This window comes from Montipora foliosa, chromosome 1 (genome assembly GCF_036669935.1).
Source record: "Montipora foliosa isolate CH-2021 chromosome 1, ASM3666993v2, whole genome shotgun sequence".
Taxonomy (NCBI): Eukaryota; Metazoa; Cnidaria; class Anthozoa; order Scleractinia; family Acroporidae; genus Montipora; species Montipora foliosa.
Window position 1 is genome coordinate 4462336 of NC_090869.1, and position 20000 is coordinate 4482335.

The window sequence follows — 20000 nt, forward strand, 5'->3', positions numbered from 1 at the left end:
CATTGCACGGTAATTATTTTTGGTCTAACCTATAGAATACATTTCCTAAAGTGATTATAAGACCTTGCACTGGCTGCACTTTGGAACATAGCAGTGTTGTGCATAAACAACGTGTTGGCATTTGTTGGTAAGATTGATGCGTACATTGTCCACAATGCGGAGCCATGGAGGTTGCCCAGTAATACCCGGTAGTCACATCCCCAAGGGATCTCGTGACATCTTATTTCACAAATGGAAACAACACTGTCTATTTCAAAAGCTCATTAATAATTCATGAGCCTAACGGCCTATCAAAACACCGATAAAACGTGTATGAGCTTTACATCCTGATAAAACACTCCTCGTTAGTATTCTTTATATTAAAGAATACTAATATGGCACAGCTTGTTTTTCTTGTATGCTAATATTCTCCTGTCACAATTGGAACCATTGTTCTGAGTCCAGAGGGACACGCTTTTTGTGGAATGTTTTTGAAGCCGTTCAAAAAACTAGCAGCACGGGTTTTATCGGGTCTAACAGCACTCAGCTTACGCCTGGTGTTAAAAACCCCGATAAAACATATCGCTGCTCGTTTTTTAAACGTTACATAACCGATTCAGGTCCACTAGCAGTCTCTAGTCCCCTTCCAATATTCTGCTGTGGGCTGGCCAAACTTCGCAGAAATTATCATTGCAAATTTATGAATCACTATTCATCGTTTTCATTCATTTCAAGAATCACTTATTGAAGCCTCTGAATCACTCGAGTCTGAATAAACACTAAGGCCAGGAATAATGTTCTTTTCTAGCTGATTATGTACAGTACTTTTTTCAGTTGTGTTTTTACGAACGTCTATTTTGGTTCCCTCTTCTTTTAAATTTGCGTTAGATTCCTCCCTATCAACTATTTCCTGTTCTGTTCCTCTTTCCTCGCCTTTTTCCACATTGTTCACGTCTGAAAAGGAAAGAAGAGTCGGAAAAGAATAGTAATTTTTTTACCATTACGATCATAATCATTTAACCTTGGGAAAGATCCGCTACACCTTCCTATAAGTCATTACCACATACTGCTCCTAGACCATAATCCCAATTTCCCGAACGGAGATACTATGGCAGGGAAAATGACTCTTCTGTCATTTAATTGGTCACGGTTTGGTCTTTAAGGCTGGTTTTCACAAGCGACGGAGTCGTAGTCGGAGTCGTAAGAGCGCTTACGACCCAGTGAAAATCAAAGATCGGAGTCGTAAGCGGAGTCATATGCTCGACGAAATCGGAGTCGGAAGAATCAGAACGTTCCCATTTTCTTCCGACTCAGGTATATCCGCTTATGACTCCGTCGTTTATGATCCCGTGAAAACTAGATTGTCGGAGTCCGAAGCAGAAGCGGAAGAACCAACCAATCACAATGATTGGAATGGAGGATTGTGATCGGTTTATTCTTCCACTTCTGCTTCCGACTCCGACAATGCAGTTTTCACTGGATCGCAAGCGACGGAGTCTTAAGCGGAATCGGTATTCTGCTTCTGACTACGACAATTTGATTTTCACTAGATCGTATCGCTCTGTGCTTCTGATTACGACTCCGACACCGACTCCGTCGCTAGTGAAAACTAGACTTTAGAGGAGAGCGCGAGGTACAGCTGCATTCTCCTCCTTCAAAGTTCTTAAGAGACAGGAAGTAACCTCATGTAATCTCAACGACGATGCCATGAACAGACCAGTGAATGTTTTGAGAAAAAAAGCCTTGCAAAAGTTGGAAAAATAGCACCTAAACGTTTCGTATAAAAGAAAGATTACAAAATTTTCGAAAAAAACATTAAAATAGCTTACAAGTTGGAGAACTAAACAAATAATCACACCGGTGATGTTTTCCACAGTCAGACTTGTGTTAGCTTAACTTAAGCCTTCCACCAAAAAAGGAGAAAAGAACATCTTTCTTACTGAATTCATTTTTGTCACAAGCTTTCAACCTCTTTTCTTGCAGTGTGCTTTCACTATTGCTGCAAAAAAGAAAATGAAGAAGAACAAAAAATTGAGATCGGCTCTGACTCTTTTTTCGGGTCGCAATTTGCCTGCGCATGCGTAAGACTTCTTTTCCTGATAGAGACGCTTTTCAGAAAAGGCAGCCTTAAAAGTAGGATTCAAACTCATTCGCCTTTGTCACACGGCGGCCATATTGTCCCGGGAGACCGAAAAAGCTTTGTTTTACCACGCCAAGCCTCGCAGTGGAAACTATGGGGGTGAGGCTAGGCGTGGTAAAACAAAGCTTTTTTGGTCTCCCGGGACAATATGGCCGCCGTGTGACAAGGGCGAATTGTGTCTTCATTCAGAGGCAATCGCGATGACCACTAAACCACGGAAGACTACGTTACAGATCAACGGGGATGATATGTATTAAGGAGTTGTGTGCGAGACCGAAAACGATTTTTTGCACGCAATGCAACCTCCGGCTATCGTACGACTCAGTAACACATGTTACTGGGCTAATTGCCTAATTTTATCACAGGTAACCCAGGCTCACTGTGTGCGTCACGTAGGTATTAAAATATAGAGAACATAAGAGGCGAGGTTTAGGTCTGAAAATTTGCTAAAAAATGGTAATAAAAATCGATAAAACTTACCATGTGGTGAGCTGTTGTTGTCTTTAATACGTACACGAAGTTTCGGGGAAAATGGTCCCCGTTCACCTTCCTTCATAATATAGTGACAAGGTAGGAGACGGAAGCCAGCGTCGCGACTCCGATCGACCCAAAACAAGCACGATTTTTTCCACGAAAATCAAATCCAGTCGCTAAATAAACACGCCAGGTTCGTGGAATAGGAATTTCTCTAAACCATGAATCAACTGAAGCATCTCCAGGTAGCAACGCGGAGCCACCAGACTCCGTAAAACTTGTAAGTTAACCTGCTAAAATGGCGGCCAGAAAGCGTGGTACTCACGAAGTGCCCAATTCAAAATGGCACTGAACTCTGGACGCCTGGTGACGAGTATAATAAGTCTCCCTCGAGGGAGGGGAGTCCCAAATTGCTCAGTGAGTTTTGTTTGGGACTCCCCTCCCTCCAAAACTTATTATACTCGTCACCAGGCGTCCAGAGTTCAGTGCCATTTTGAATTGGGCAATTCATGAGTACCACGCTTTCTGGCCGCCATTTTAGCAGGTTAACTTACAAGTTTTACGGAGTCTGGTGGCTCCGCGTTGCTACCTGGAGATGCTTCAGTGGATTCATGGTTTAGAGAAATTCCTATTCCACGAACCTGGCGTGTTTATTTAGCGACTGGATTTGATTTTCGCGGAAAAAATCGTGCTTGTTTTGGGTCGATCGGAGTCGCGACGCTGGCTTCCGTCTCCTACCTTGTCACTATATTATGAAGGAAGGTGAACGGGGACCATTTTCCCCGAAACTTCGTGTACGTATTAAAGACAACAACAGCTCACCACCTGATAAGTTTTATCGATTTTTATTACCATTTTCTAGCAAATTTTCAGACCTAAACTTCGCCTCATATGTTCTCTATATTTTAATACCTACGTGACGCACACAGTGAGCCTGGGTTACCTGTGATTTTATAGGTCTCCCCATGTTTTTCAATACATGTACCATCTTATAAAATTCATTAATAATTCATGATGGGAAGACAAAAGAAATGTTTTTAATATTAATCAATATCTGTATTTCTGATACAGGTTACTCTTCATTTACAAAATTATTTCATTCGATTTTCCTGGTTAAAATGTCTTAAATCACCAAAAATACCTAGTGTACATTAACACTTAAATGCTGACATTTCATAAGCACAATACAAGATTCGCGCCCGTATTGTATCGGATATAAAATGTCTCGCCTTCGGCTCGACATTGTATATCCGATACAATACGGTTGCTCATATTGTATTTAGTACGTACATGTAGAAACTAGCATCTGTTTACTGGCTTTGAATGGAATCAATGCAACAACAGTTTTAAATATTAAAAGTAATGCTAGGATTGCACTTAAACCCCATCATTGGGTCATGGAATGAGGACGACCGAGATACAGTATTGTAACGTTAAAAAAACACTGAAATACTGTGAACTTTAGAGGAGATTGCCTGAAAATCGTTTAAACAAAGTGTTATAATAAATATTATTATTATTACTAAGCAAAAGCTCTTTCTGTCAGAACAACAGAACAACCGTAACACAACCCTTAATAATAAAAATTATTATTAAGAAAGTGTTAGTATGTACACCAATAATACTAATGTTTGGGGTACTTTCAAGAATTTAGTTTTCTTTCATACAAACACAGTCTTTCTTTGAAAACGTTTCAAATAAATTTGATTGTAACATTGATTCCTCTTGCTTGACTATATTTAAACTTCGACAAAGAATCCAGAAAGTTGTCACATATTGTTCAAAACAACATTGTTTCTCGCAATGTAAAGTTATTGTAAGGAGTAGAAGTTCCCTCTGATGTCAATCTTTTGTTTTCCAAGTGCAAATAATTAACACGAACGAGTTGACTTCTCTGAAAGAGCACTGGGCTTTGGTACAGTTGGTCTAAAATGTAGGTAGTATTGACCTCAAGAAACTTTGTAGACTACTCAGGAGAAATAATCACTTCAGGAGCTTTACTTTCACTGGTTTATCGGGTTCAACGGTTAGGAACAGATTAACTGATTACACATATTTTTAAGTAGAGAAGTAAAAAATTTTAAATTTTAATGCTTCATTGTATTAGTTTCTTACTTCTTTGCATTTTGAAAATTGTGATCTATTAGAAATTGCTTTTTGGAAATGTGTTTTAGTTATAATTAATAGTTTTTAATTAGACAAGTAATTATTTTGTCATGTTCATGACCCCACAAGCTTTTTTAGCTTTTTATCGTGTATAAATTAAGTTTCTATTCTGTTCTATTCCTGTCTGACACTTTAATGACACTGCAGGACAACGCCGTCCTGCAGGTAGGCATGTAGGACCAACACAGCCCCTTCTGTCTTAAGGATGAAGGGGGTAGTTTCTAAAGAAACTGTGGTGCTGTGTCGGTGGGGAAGTAGTATACAAAAATTTTGGTTTTATCAACGGAGTTGACAATGTAAATTGGCCACCGTACAGAGATTCTAATAGCTGACGATTCCAGCATTAGCCCTTCGTCAGAGTCTTGCCACTGTGGATTCACTGGAGGTGTACAATCATGTAGAGATCTTAATATCACTTAACCTCTTGAACCATTCTTGAACTAAAATCCAAAGGAAAATCAAGCACATGATATTACCAAAGTTAGACCAGTATTTCATATTTTCCTACCATTTTCTTTTTATTGCTCCAGCTATAAGCTGTAACTGTGTTTTCTTTGTACCAGATTCCTGGGACAATTTCCTTTGTGATACTGCTGACCCTGGAGGTTTACTGTCTGTGGGTACCGATATGGTACTATGAAACTGAGAAACTGCATCCTTTAAAGAAAGAATTGACCAAAAATAGTTTAAAACTCCAACCAACGGCAGTATGCTTATACAATCACAAATCATTTCATGTCTGCAGTTTAAACATTAATGTCATTTCATATGTTTTCTATAATATATACAAACTACAAGTAGCAGTAATCGTAGATTATAGTGCATCGCCTTGGGACCTAATTAAGGCACCTGTATTGGTTCCCACAATTATCTTAATCCTTTTACTCCCAGACTGAGTTATGGGGAGTTGATTTCTCACTCTAAATTACTTGTGGACGAAATCCTGTGGTGTTTTCATTGATTTATGAAACGTCTGATTCTTTTTCCATTCGTTAGCAATCATCCTTTCAAATTTCACAGAAATTGAACAATCCATTAATATTTTGGTTTTTTTTTTGTTTTGTTTTTTTCCGACATGACGAAAGGTCAACAGATTACGGGCAAGTTTGGGCATTCAGTTACGCCATGACAGATATCAAACCTATTTTTTTCACAAAATTTCTCTGAATTACAAAGCATCCGGCCCTCAGAAAGCCAAAACATCATGATTCTGAAAGCTTATTCTACGCAAGAAGTAAATTCTGGAGGTAATTTTGAGAGTGGAAAACATGTTTCCGGCCAAAGGTTTGATAACGCCAGGTGAATACTGTGATAAGACAACAACGGAGACGCTAACTTTTAAAATTATTTGACATGAATATCCTTCACAATTGCCATAAAAACCATCCAGATGTTTTCGCTTGGCCTCCGCGATTTTTACTAAAATTCCCTGTTTTTCACCCTACAGCATGAACGCCATTTACGTCTCTCTCGAAGCCGATCTTCAGCAAATCAGAGAATAATGTCATTTAAACCGATTCCGATAAAACAGGCCAGTGATTGCTTAATTGCCATATCTCATTACTGACCACGTTTAATGTCAATCGGAAATGCCTCTGATTTTTCCCTAATTTTTCCAAATGATTCATCAGCATGCTGGATGCTTTTGTGACATTCCAAGATGGCGCAGATTTGGAACCGACCAACAACCTCTTTTCTCAATTTCTCGTGCTTGGAACATGCACAGGCCGCCCATGAACACACAGCACACCCAAGCACGCAATTAGCAAGCGTCTCCTTCGTCGACGCAACAAAAATCAACCTAAAAAAAGATTAGTTATTTTACACTATAACAATACAGATCACTATCTTTACCCTGTACTCTTTTAACTCTTGGGACTCTTCATTAAATCTTCGATTGGCAATTTCTTCTTGCTGCTTTGCAACAAGATCAAGAAATACAGTTTCATCACCATCAAGACCTCGTATCATATTTTCTGAAAGGACACCATAAAGTCTAGTTTTCATATGTCAGGAAAATCCCAGGCGATCGGGGATTTTGCAGTTTCGTGACCGTCCCAGATATTGCCGACTAATGAAAACTATAAATCATAGACATCCCCGATAATCTGGGATGGTCTGGGACGAATCAGGAAAATATGAAGCGTTTCTATTTTCTCGACATGTCCCAGATTTATGCAATCGTCAGTGATCATTCCCGACATAAGAAAACTAAAATTTGTATCGTCGGAGACGTCGGCGATGGCTTTAGCATGTTACCAATCCTCTAAATTGGAAGTGTCAATTTTTGGCGCATTTTCCATTTCCCGCTAAAGTCACTATAGGTAGAACCTGGGACAAGAGTCTGGCGATTTTCCGACATGTTGGTAAAATCTGGGACGGCCAGGAAACTGCGAAATCCCAGATCGTCTGGGATTTTCCCCGACATATGAAAACTAGGCTTGAGATCAACAGTGAACGTGATATTTAAGTACTAAGTGTGACTTCTTACAAACTAAGGAAAATATCATGGCACCCTTTGGGATTTGGTTGCATCAGTTCGAACCCGGTAAACTACCTATCATGTTGAAAACAAAACATCTTAGCAATTGTCTCACCATGCAAGAAATAATCAATAGCAACTGTAAGACCAAGCAACAAACAGGACTTTGGCTACCCTCCCAAGTCACCATTAGGTCACCCATTGTCACCTTAGGCAAGACCAGAAACCAGAAACTCCATGCAATTAATTAATAAGTTCATGCACTTAAGTTTTGGCAAATGGAATTCAATAAGGGTTGTTACGCCCTGCCTTACAAATTGTATAGTTCTTACCCAAAACGATAAAAGGTCTAATAATTTCAGATATCATAGATTACTTAACTTAAAATCCTCTATTACTTCTAATGGCCTCTTATAGACTTTACACTGTCTAACGCCAGAAGACGATTTTACTCGTCAGTGGGGGCCCCCTCCGGGCATAACAGGTTTCACTTTCTCTTCAGTTATTTTAAGATCGACCCAGAGTCTTGGTTTGGCTGGAGTTGAACCCACAACCTTCCACCTCCCGAGCTTGAATTACATTCAGGTGATTGAGCATTGGTCACCTGGGTAGTTGGTTTGAAGCCAGGCCTTTGCAGCACCCATGGTGAAAATACCTTGCTTTGCTTTTCCTCAATCAATAATGCTCTGCTTTGGCAGAGATAAATTCATTATTGACAGGTGAGGTAAGGTTCTTAGGTCTTAGTGATAGTGTCATTTCATGCAAAATGTTTAGGACCATATTGGGCAATTTAATAGACTAAATATAATCTTATCCACTCATATAATTTTGTCTTCTCCAGGTTTGCATCTCCGGTTTAGCATGGTATTGTGATCGTGATATTTTACATGCTTTGAGTTTACTAGTTCTCTGCTCATCTCAGAGAGGTTATTTTGACTACCGGTAAGTCTTTCTATGAAATGGATCATATATGAACTGCTGATATGAAATCAAGTGAAGATATGATCCTCGCAGTTATGAATGCAATTTTTGCAATTGCGTAAAGAAGCCTGAAAAATTGAGGACTTCAAAGGGGTTTGAACCTGTGACCTCCCAATACAATACAATACCCCGTTGAAGTATTGAATTTTTCAGGCTTCTTTACGCAACTGCAAAAATTGCAATGATTCATAACTGTGAGGATCATATCTTCACTTAAGTCTTCCTAATCGTCAAAAAGCAACCAGAATCAATTTTCTTTATATTCTATCCTATGCAGTACCCCTTTTGGCGTCCAGCTATATAATCTTGGTTCATGCAAATGAAGTGATTATTTATAAATATTACCATCATTATTATTTCAGTAATATTTATCAATATATTATCATGATACATATATATACTAGAAAGAAATGATTATAACCAAAATACATTTCTTAATTCTTAATTGTATATGCTATTTTGTAGACGTTTATTGTGAATTATTCACTTGTAAACAGTTGATATAAAAACTGCCAATGTCTACCTCTCTACCTACTCACCCACTTTAACCTACTGTATCTCCCTTCACCTACTGTCCCTACCCATCAACCTCCCATCCCACCCATTTATCTTTCCATCTATCTATATAGCAAGCTAGCTAACATTTTGTGTGACAAGTGTTTTGTTAGAATAAACGAAATTGTGGCTTGTTTTTCCCATGTGGCATGATTCGTGGTTTTGCCTCCTTTTCTTGCACATAGCGTTTTGTACTTACCGTTTCTATGAAATGTTGGATATTAATTGAACCTTCAGATCCTTATGATCATACAGTCCTATTAGAAGCAGCCCCTTGAGCTGAATGTACGTCGATGCCTCCTTGTACAATCGAGCTAGTATAAAAAGTTGTTACACACTCTACATACTCAGCTGATGTTGTTCATCCCATTCATCTTGCTTTTTCTGTTTCTGTTCTTGCAGCCTTTCATAAAGAGTCTTGTTATCAAGGACTTGTTCAGGACACTCTGATACAAATGAATTTTAATCACCAAGACAGTCAATCAGTTCCTTTTGTTAAGGACACCGGTTCCTTTCCAAAAAATGATTTTAGATGCCACTCTCATATTAACTATTTTTCCTGTTTGCATTACATAATTTCAGTCAGGGTTTTACTGTCCATAATCTGCAAAAATTAACTACTTGAACACCCACTGACTACCTTGTATTATTATTTTTTTGTCTCAAGCACTAGGCTTTTCAACCAAGGATTCAGGGCTCGACATTGCGACTCACTGGTCGCCAATGCGACCAAAAATCAAGCGTTGGCGACTACATTTTTAGAGCTAGTGGGCGACTAACCTTCACCTTTTTCCTTCATCCTTTTAACCTCAAAGGCAAATCAACCGTAGTTTTGGATAAAATGCACGATTTATGCGCACAGAAATAAGAAAACAAACCCACGACTCTTCTGGCTCTTCGATCTCCATGTTTCATAATCGAGCGCCATGTTTGATTCAGCAGCTGGTATTGCGGGCGCACTAAACAACACGTGCAATCATTGAAGCGTGAAGGTCACAACGAAGCCTTGGCTTTTTAGCGCTGAAAATATGGAATACTAGTGATTGTTTATGTTCAGGTTCGTCTATTTATGTAAGCTATAGACTCGATGTTACATGGAAACTTAACAAAAGCGGAGGAAGCACAAGAAACGTGACTAAAGCTGCTTTCACATTGATTATTTACCTCGTAATGCGTAATGATATGTTTTACGAGCCCTGGCTTGCTTTTAAGTTTTAGTATCTCAGTCTTAGAAGCTTAAGTGTACCTAAACTTAGGACTATGAAGAAGATTGCATGTGTACATGATCATCAGAAAAATGAAGAAAAAAATATCAGTGAAAAAAATGGCGACTAAAAGTTAAGATCTGGCGACCAAAATTTTTGGATCAGTCGCCAATTGGCGCCTTACTAAAAATGTTAGTTTCGAGCCCTGGGATTGGTTTAAAGAGAACAATGACCTTCCTGGTGCATGGAACACCACCTTGTACATGTAGTTGGGTGCTAATATTTCACATACACTGTACATAACAGTGTCTTCTGAGGTCTCCTTTTCCCCAACCCCCAGGGGAAGGAAAAAAAACTATCTGGGGAAAGCACAAGGGCAAGTTCAACTTTTCAGTCATAAGCTGAAGAACGAAAACATCTGGCGCTAAGATAATCTGCCTGTGAGGTCTTGCTTCTTTAAAGGCACAGGATGCCCTAGTCCCTTTGCAAAAACAGTTGCCTTTGCATTCTTAAGTGTAATGCAAGTACATCCTGCAAAACGTGCAGTGCAAGAAGTGTTGATTCAACGGGAACTTGTCACATGTGCATGTCAGAATTTCTTACTACCCACAAAAATGAAGTTAATTAAAACTTAGTAGTTGTAGCTACGTATAGATGTAAACAGACTAATCTTGAATTTAACCTGTTGTTCTAAATGAATTTATATCCAGAATCCAAAACCACAAACCTAAAAATATCTACCCTTACCAAGTGGGTCATCTTCCTTTCTCACTTTTTCCCATTCTTGTTGTTTTCTTTGGCGAATTTCGCCAAGTTCTGTCTCGGAAACAAACGAAACTCCACTCATCTTCACAACAACAACGAGTTGAACATTTTGCCATCACAGGAGCCTGGAGCGAGTAAACACGAGCCCACGATCATTTCCCGCATAGATACAAAATGGCAGACAGAATTTTGCTGAACGCGACGAAGGGAAAACCCAAATCATTAAGTCTTTGTAACAAGGAATTAAAAAATGTCCCTTCATTGATAGGAAAGATAACCTCTTTAAAAGCTGTTGATTTGAAGAACAACGTTTTGACTGACCTTCCCGAAGAATTTTCCTTCCTGAAACAGGTGACAATTTCAGCTGTGAACATTTTTGTTGCTGCTTTTTATCGTAAATATAAGTCCTTATTAAAAATCGGATTAATTTCGCACCGTTCGAATTTTCGAGTACATTTTCAGAAATATTCTTGTTTTTTAATTTTGCTGTTTATAAGCTAGTCTATACTGGATACAAGAAAGAAACTACAGGATCTTCCAGAATTTCTCCCTTTTTTTCTTGGATTGAAAAGATCATGATGGCATTTGTTCAATAACGAATTGAGCAATTTAAAATCTGTGGTTCCCTTGTTTCTTTTTGTTGTTTATTAGTTAGAGTCTCTAAACATTGGAAACAACAAATTCGAGGATCTTCCAGAAGTTCTTGCCTTTGTGTCTGGATTGCAGAGATTGCACTTGTTCAATAACCAATTGAGCCACCTAAATTCCTTGGTATTAAGTGAGTAGTCAATTTATTTTTGAGTTTTTTAAGTTAAAAAACGAGAATTTTTGTGTAATTGTTACAACTGTAGCAATAACATGCGGTAGCCTCGCAGCTCCTACAAGGTCTCACCTGATTGGAGACCACCCTTGGGGTTTAACAAAAGAACAAATAACAGAAACAATGGCCCTTTTGTTTTAGGCCTAGGGTAACAGAAACAATGGCCCTTTTGTTTTAGGCCTAGGGTCCATTGTTTCTGTTATTTGTTCTTTTGTTAAACCTCAAGGGTGGTCTCCAATCAGGTGAGACCTTGTAAGAGCTGCGAGGTGACCCATAACATGTAGCAAGTACTTGGACTAATCTTATGGTTTAATTTAGATGGAATGCAGAAGTTAACATTTCTTAATCTCAATGGAAATAAACTGCAGTCATTGCCAAGAGAGATAAACAGGTAATAACTCGTGAATTCTTGTGATTCAACAAAAGTTAATATTTTCAGATTTTCATTGTTATTTGTTATATGAAATTTGTTCAATTTATAGACTGGTGTCACTAGAGTTCCTAAGTGTTGATCACAATCATCTCTGCAGTGTTCCCATAGAGATCTGCCATTTGATCAACCTCACTGAGTTGCATCTTGCTGATAATCAAATATCAAGGTGAAAAAATTATTTTTGTGTAACAGTTTATATTATATTATTTTAGATAATAATGTGTTATAAATATCTTTAATTATCTCGAAAAATGATTCTACAACCATCCACTACCTACATACCTGTATCTAAAACAACACAAATGGCTAATACAGAGGCTATAGTGAGCCCAGAAAAAAACAAATGATTATCTCACCGTATGCCCCAGACTTTCAGGATAACTATTTCCTTGTAGCAAGATTGTAGGAGGGGAAGGGGAGAATGAACACCCCCCCAGTTATAGCAAAATAGGTTGTTCTTGCTCAATTTATATAAACAATGTTGGTTTTTTTTAATTTCCTTAACTGTCTTAAGGATTTTGCCCCCCATTGTAGGATGGATGACATATGAAGGAAATTGTGCATTATACAAATTCATGTTTCTTTTTTAGTCTTCCAGAGGATATGGCATTTCTGAGGAGCCTTACAAAACTTTATGTGTATAAAAACTTTATTGAAGAGCTACCAGAGGTAATAATAATTTTGAGTTATTTTTATAATTTTGTATAGCCACCAGGCCAGGCAAGTTTAGTAATAATTTTTGCGATTCCTATAATGATATTCCTAAAAGAAACTGTTGTCACCAGATGACAAGAAAATTGTCTTGGAACATTCCGTGGGACTTCAAACCTGGAATAATATCATGAAATATATTTGATCAATAAAAAAATAATGATACATCAGTTGACGTCTTTGGTGTTAAACTTAACAGGTATTTTTGTTCTTGTTTTAAAATTTCCAGTCATGTAATAGAAAGATGATAATGTTATTTTATAGGGCTTATCAAAGTGTACACAGCTTAGAGTACTTGATGTGTCAGCCAATAGACTGCGGGTATTTCCTGCAGAGGTACTGTATGCCTGTGTCTCTATAACTTTTACTGTTAGTTAGTGAAAAGATGTGTTTGCTCATTAATTTTATTGATTATGTATACATGATGACTTCTTGGTAAGACATGAAAGGTGATTTCATTGACATGGCTTGGCAATATCTGTATTGTAATCATGAATATTTTACTGACTGGTATTGCAAAGAAATTATCACCAAGTTATCTACCTCTCCCCTTGCGACCATTTGAGGTGTTGGACTCTCACTTGAATACATTGATCACGATATCTTTCAGCTCTCCAATCTTCCGTTGAAGGAACTTTACTGTGAAGAAAACAACCTTTTGCAACACATTCCAGTTCACTCACAACAAGAAGATGAAGTTTTAACTTTAAAGGTGAGTAAATAGTGACAACAGTGTAAACCCTTTGGTAAATGGCAAAGGTAATGCCCAAGTATGTCACGCTGTTTGTTCCAAGTCACTATCATGCATGTTCTATTTGTCATGCCACACCGATGATGCTCTCCACAATAAGGAGCAACAATGACGATGGTAGTGATGTTTTAGGAGAACTGAAAATCAAGTGGCCAGAGAAAAACCTCAACACACCCATATTATCACCAATCGAGTGAAGCTATGATCCTCGCAGTTATGAACGCAATTTTTGCAATTGCGTAAAGAAGCCTGAAAAATTCAGGACTTCCGTGACCTCGCGATACCGGTGCGATGCTCTAACCAACTGAGCTATGAAGCCACTGACGTTGCGAGCTGGTCATTTTTGGGTTCTAATATTCCTGTGAGGAATGAATCAACGATGAAATGATGTATGAAATTTATGGATCATACATTGAACTGCGGATATGAATTCAAGAAATCGATCCTCGTAGCTTCACTTGATTTCATATCCGCAGTTCAATGTATGATCCATTTCATATATCATTTCATCGTTGATTCATTTCTCACGGAAAATTAGAACCCACAAATGACCAGCTCCTAACATCAGTGGCGTCATAGCTCATTTGGTCAGAGCGTCTCACCGGTATCACGAGGTCACAGGTTCAAACCCCATTGAAGTCCTGATAGCTTCACTTGATTTCATATCTGCAGTTCAATGTATGATCCATTTCATATATCATTTCATTGTTGACCTATCACCAAATTGACAAATCAAAAGCAGCATACAGATGTAGAGCCACAGTCACTGTAGACGGGGCATATGAACAAATTCTACAACCCTGTTCTCTGCTTTTTAAAATAATTTAAAATAATCTAGTTTTTTTCTGGGGTGCAGGGATGGTGCAGTGGTGAGAGCACTCGCCTCCCACCAATGTGGCCCGGGTTCGATTCCCGGACTCGGCGTCATATGTGGGTTGAGTTTGTTGGTTCTCTACTCTGCACCAAGAGGTCTTCTCCGGGCACTCTGATTTCCCCTCTCCTCAAAAACCAACATTTGACTTGATTTACTTTCATTGGTCATTTCAGTTTACAGTGTCCCCAATTAGCGCTCCAGCGCTAGAACGACTAGACACGTAAATAAAGTTCCTTTCCTTTCCTTTAAAAGGTGATAAATTCTGATGGAAGTCAGTCTTCACCCTTTTGTAGCGTAATGTTATCTGGGTTAGGATATCTCTTAGACAAGGCTTATAGACAGTGTTTCTTTGGAAACTTTGCTTTAAAAGCAGGGACCATACAAAGGAGACAGCTGGCATCCCTTTCTTGTTGGCCTTAATTAAACGATTTTTTTCATGTTGCAACATCTTAGCTGGTGTTATTTTGTTATTTCTTCCTCAGGAGATATCAGCTCGTTTGGTTCTAAAGGAACTTAAGAATGGGTGAGAACTTAATTCTGTGCATCTGCCAAGTTTTGTTCACCAACCCAAAAGATTCAATACAAACACAATTTGTGCCCTCATTAATTTTTGTATGAAGTTTCACTGTTATGGAAAATTGACTGTTTCACTGTTTCACTGTTTCACTGTTATGGAAAATTGACATTTAGACCTAAGGAGATGGGTCTGCTGCTTATGAAAATTTTCAAGAATCTTTTATTGGTTGGCAAACACAATGAACTGAAGTTAGCAAGTATATGCGTGCAAACAAATTTTCTTTTCTGTTACCAGGGAAGATTTTTCAGTCACTCCTCACTCTTCTCTGCCTAGTCAAGCTAACGTTAGTTATTTCATGCAAATCGAACGTTCCACTTTAAATCTCCCGTGATGGATGGGTTGATGTAGGTGTGGGCCTTTCCCATTCAAATGTCACCGTGTTTCTCACATTTTCTCTGTTTATTGCATTTTTCTGACTTTTTATACTGCCAAAATAATATGACTGACGTACCCTCACAGTAACCTAAAGGAGGCATCACGTATAGTCATAGTCCTAGCTTTTATTTACCCAGGAGGAGCTTAGGAGTCGTAATTCTTTTTAACGCTCTCGTGCCTATCGTGATACGCCACAGAAGACAGACCACAACGCCGGGAACTCCATGCCCTACTCTTCTCGAATAGTGTTTGGGTCTTTTACGTCCCACAGGGTTATGAACATTATGGACTTTAAGATCTGCGACGCGACGGTAACGAAAACTTTCATTTTCGTCGTTGTGTCGGCTTGTCTAACTTCTAAAAACTAGTGTAACTCTCCGGGAACTGAATTAGGTCCTGCGGTATTGAATCTACGACAGAAAATTCAAATTCGCTGCCTTTTGTTCATGTTCTCCGTAAAACTTGAGAATTGGTCATTTCACGTCGTAGATTTGCCGAAAACGTGAAAGAAATGTACAAAAATGAAAAATGCACGTGCACAGCGCACAAAGCTATTGTTTTTGCTCATTAAATATGCCAAATTTGTGACGTTTTCGTTGCCGTCGCGTCATAGATCTTAAACTCCCTAATTATTGAAGGGTGGTGCGACGGGTCCTACGGTTTATAGTCCTTATCCGAGAAGATTAGAGAGTCTAACCATTTGCAGATGTCATTACAAAGGCAGCACTTTCTCCTCAGTTATTTAAAGACCCTGAGGGTTGGTCCAGTGTCACAGCGAATTTGGACCCCCCGGTTTTGTACCCCTCTGAAAATAAGCGTTCTTTTGGATTAAGGTAATAAAATTCCTTTGCTTAGTTTGTTTTTAGTTGTAAAAATCTTTTTTCGTTTTTAGTGAACGCGACGCCCATTCAAACTTTTAGACAAATGAAAGAAAAAGAACTACGAAAGAAGCAACGCTTTACGAAAAGGCCGCATCGCATGCTTAAATAACTTGAATTGAATTTCCTTTTTCTCCTTATTAAAAAATTAACGCGACAGTTCAATGAGTTCCCAGTGCGTGATTTAGCTTCAGTCAGAAAGGAGTTAAAATTCGCATCTACTTTACGAAATGTCGCCGCGAATTCTTTAAGCGAGCTTTAATCAAAAAATTAACTGATCTGGTCTGATCTGGTCTGATCTGCCTCGATGAAAATTTCAATAAGCTGTAAGGGGGGGGGGGGGGGGGGGGTCCAAAACCGCGAAGGGGGTCCAAATTCGCTAGGCACCGGCCTTAGTCGAACTCACGACCTTCTGCATGGTAGCCCTGTGCTCAACCTACCCAGCCACCGATGCTTTCATGGCTTCTGTCCCGTTCTTTGCAGGCGATCATATGTGAAGCGTTTTATACGTCATTATCCCAAGGTACAGGAGATGTTACAATTCGCCACAGATTGCGCTGTCTGTGGACAGTCCTTCTTGAACACTTGGCTGGAATGTGTACACTTTGTTGATGCACGCAAGGTTCGTAAAAATCCCTTTATTTTTTTGGAAATCACACCTTTTAAGTTCCAAGAAGTTCCAACTGTTTGGATACTCGGGGCAGCACAACGTAATTGACTACCAGTATTTTTAAAATTACTAATAGTAAGTTTCTAGTGAACTCTTTGTACAGTATGTACTAACGGCCTGTTTGACGACTCATTTGAGATTAACTGGAAGTCGGAAAGGTCATCATCGCAGTTTGCTGAGCATCTTAAGCAATTGCAAACGAAGCTTGAAAAAATCTAGGCTTGACCTGGATTGGAATCCATGTCCGTGCGATTGCGCTTTACTTGCTCCACAAGCTGAGCTATCAATCCCGTTTGGAGTTCACAGCTTTAAAGTTTGGTGCCATTAAATTAACCAATGAAAAGAAAAACTAAACCGTGCGTTCCAAGGGTTGGCGCAGCGTTGTGGCCCGGGTTCGATTCCCAGACTCGGCGTCATATGTGGGTCGAGTTTGTTGGTTTTCTGCTCTGCTCTGAGAGGTTTTTCTCCGTGTACTCCGGTTTTCCCCTCTCCTCACAAACCATCATTTTACTTTATTTGCGTTAATTGTTGAGTTCAGTTTACAGTGTCCCCAAAAGTGCTCCAGCGCTAGAACGACTTGAGAAACGTAGGCCGCTTTCCTTTCGTGAGAGCTGGCCTGCCAGTCCCGTCAGTTCCAAAGAAAAGGCAACAATTTGAATGAACACTTGCATGATTATCCTTCGCATTCTTCTGGAGGAGTATTTATCGTCCTCGAAGTGTGTTAACTTGAAGGCGTTGTAGAGTACGCTAGTTAGTCCTTCCAAATGCCCGGTCAGTCCTGTCAAACAGAAAGCTTCCTAAATCACGACGTACATTCGCTCATTTTCCCGCGCTTCGAACAATTTGTACGTAATTGCTTCGAATTCTGATTGGTCCTTTGGGATGTTTTAATGGGATAATTACTTCGGTTCTCTAATCAAAAACCTCTTTGAACATCAGTTTAAAAGAACAAGTGAACAATGACAATTCATTCGTTAAGAAACACAACCGAAGGTGCCGAGAGAGCATCAAGGTACAAAACGGCAATCTCAAGTTACGTGTTCGAGAAAGGGATCTCGTCAACTTACTACCGTTCCTACATACATACATACATACATACATACATACATACATACATACATACATACATACATACATACATACATACATACATACATACATACATACATACATACATACATACATACATACATACATACATACATACATACATACATGATACATACATACATACATACATACATACATACATACATACATACATACATACATACATACATACATACATACATACATACATACATACATACATACATACATACATACATACATACATACATACATACATACATACATACATACATACATACATACTTACTTACTTTATTTGTCATGTAGGTCAATAAAAGGCAGCTAAAAAGCTGATGTGGACCCACAAACTAAAGTGTATCCTAGTATTTCCTAGTTCCTAGTGTATCATAGTTTCCTAGTATTCTACATTCCAAAATACAAACTTGAACTGAACTTCCGCGAAGAACGCATTGAAGTCAGGGATCTTTTGTTTTAGGCTCTCTAGTTAAGTCACAGATCCCTGTTTTCCCCCGAATAAGTACTTTACCTTTAATTACAGCTTACCATCTACTACTGTTCATACTAATTACTTATTTGTCACCTACGTCTCCTATTTTACTTATAATATTGTACTGTGGAATGTTCTTGTTGTCCTTGAGGATGACGTAGATCATTGAGAGCTTGGAATATATTGTAAACTGAAGACGGTAGTTTTAAGGCCCCACTTGGTCTGTTTATTTGCTATTCAACAAACTTCTGAGGGACAACCGCAAACGTGTATTGAGTTTCCTAATGTTTAAAACTATTCCTCTGTGGAAAGCCGAACTTTAACTGCTTTCTTGAGGCAATTTTTAAGGAATAATTGTAATTGAATGTTGAGTGCTTTAGAAAGTTTAAAATGTATTTTATAACTTCGCCTCTTCCAGGTTATTCTTAGCTAGTCTGTCGCCTGCGTAGCTGGCGGGTTTTGTCCGAGCGGCGAAGCCGCGAGAGGATTGGGGCGGGGAATGATTCCCCAATCTTCGCTGCTCCTTTTCTCGCTTGGACAAAACTGTCAGCTATCCGAGGCTGTATTTTTTATGGTTGATTGACCAAAATAATTAGTTGAGTGTTATAAACTGCTTTAGTCTTACCAGTTTACGCTTCATAATTTCAGGTTCTCCGCACAAAGACAAGGCCAGGGATCATTCCTGTTCGTGGCCTTCTATGCTCGTACAAATGTTTCAATACCGAAGGACACGACTATTTTGGCATCGCTTACGTTGGAGACACGTGAAGATCTTACGTTAATAGCGTCAAGAGTTTATCTGCTTCAGTGAACTGCAACTGCCAGATCATTTTAAAGATGCTCGGTTGAATTCATCGCCCCGCTGTGTGTGGTAAAATTTTGATGGAGGAGAGCTTTAGTTGAAGGTTGACTCTTTTATGGTGTTACACTTTTTCAACAGCCCGTCACGTTTCGATAGCTGTCTTCTTGAGCGAGGTCATTTGTTAGTCGTTGGATGGTTCTAAAGGCTGCTCAATTAAAGGGAAAACCTTGGAGGTTTTCTAAATGAAATTCATCAGACAGGGTTGTCCATTGATAATCCGGCAGGATATGAATATCGTCACAAATGGGCCGTGACAAGCCCAGAGGAGATAAACAACTGGGCTGGAAGGAGATTTATGGTTATTTTGTTTTTTCGTCTGTCTATCTTGCATCAGCGCTTCTCTCTTGAAAGGCGTTCTCGCAAATTCTAAAAGCAAATCACCGACAAATGGAAACTGACTTTCAAGGGAAATCTTCGTTTTTCTGAGAAATCGTCGGGATTTTGAAATGTCATTGTGTCATCATGTTGTTTCATTAACACACTCACGAGTTTGCGCACGGAAGGCAGCATGCTATTTGACTTCAAAAGGTGACAGAATTTGTTAAACGTAGTTAAATCTCCAACTTAAAGTCTTTTAGCAAAATATTAGCCATCAAAAACTGGTGAAGTCTTGGGTGACAAAGGTATTGATGATCCCATACTTTCTATGTCATATAGAAAGTATGAGATCATCACCGAATTTTTAACGCATCATTGCTCAGAGATTGTCTGGCATATGTGGTT

The 20000-nt window shown here is 38.9% G+C and overlaps 2 protein-coding genes across 3 annotated transcripts in view; one reads left to right on the forward strand and one right to left on the reverse strand.

Annotated features, from left to right (window-relative positions):
* The window catches only part of LOC138000736 (PSME3-interacting protein-like), an 11294-nt gene extending 420 nt beyond the window's left edge, over positions 1–10874 (reverse strand). Inside the window, exons 1-6 of the mRNA XM_068847399.1 lie at positions 10730–10874; positions 9125–9223; positions 6614–6735; positions 5268–5416; positions 1920–1978; positions 1–933 (exon numbers count right to left, since the gene is read on the reverse strand). The exon at positions 1–933 is cut by the window's left edge and continues 420 nt beyond it. Of these exons, the coding sequence (XP_068703500.1) occupies positions 710–933; positions 1920–1978; positions 5268–5416; positions 6614–6735; positions 9125–9223; positions 10730–10829 (753 nt within the window). The 5' untranslated portion in view covers positions 10830–10874 and the 3' untranslated portion in view covers positions 1–709. The remainder of the gene's footprint in view (positions 934–1919; positions 1979–5267; positions 5417–6613; positions 6736–9124; positions 9224–10729) is intronic.
* Positions 10875–10921: 47 nt separating this feature from the next.
* Positions 10922–20000, forward strand: part of LOC138000813 (leucine-rich repeat-containing protein 69-like) — a 10715-nt gene continuing 1636 nt past the window's right edge. The window contains exons 1-10 of one of the 2 annotated variants that reach the window (XM_068847565.1): positions 10922–11098; positions 11399–11525; positions 11886–11958; positions 12098–12166; positions 12591–12669; positions 12976–13047; positions 13322–13423; positions 14819–14859; positions 16650–16788; positions 19064–20000. The exon at positions 19064–20000 is cut by the window's right edge and continues 1636 nt beyond it. In XM_068847565.1, coding sequence (XP_068703666.1) covers positions 10922–11098; positions 11399–11525; positions 11886–11958; positions 12098–12166; positions 12591–12669; positions 12976–13047; positions 13322–13423; positions 14819–14859; positions 16650–16788; positions 19064–19183 — 999 coding nt within the window. In that variant the 3' untranslated portion in view covers positions 19184–20000. Of the gene's footprint in view, positions 11099–11398; positions 11526–11885; positions 11959–12049; positions 12167–12590; positions 12670–12975; positions 13048–13321; positions 13424–14818; positions 14860–16649; positions 16789–19063 lie in introns of both variants that reach the window. The other variant, XM_068847505.1, reaches the window with a different exon arrangement.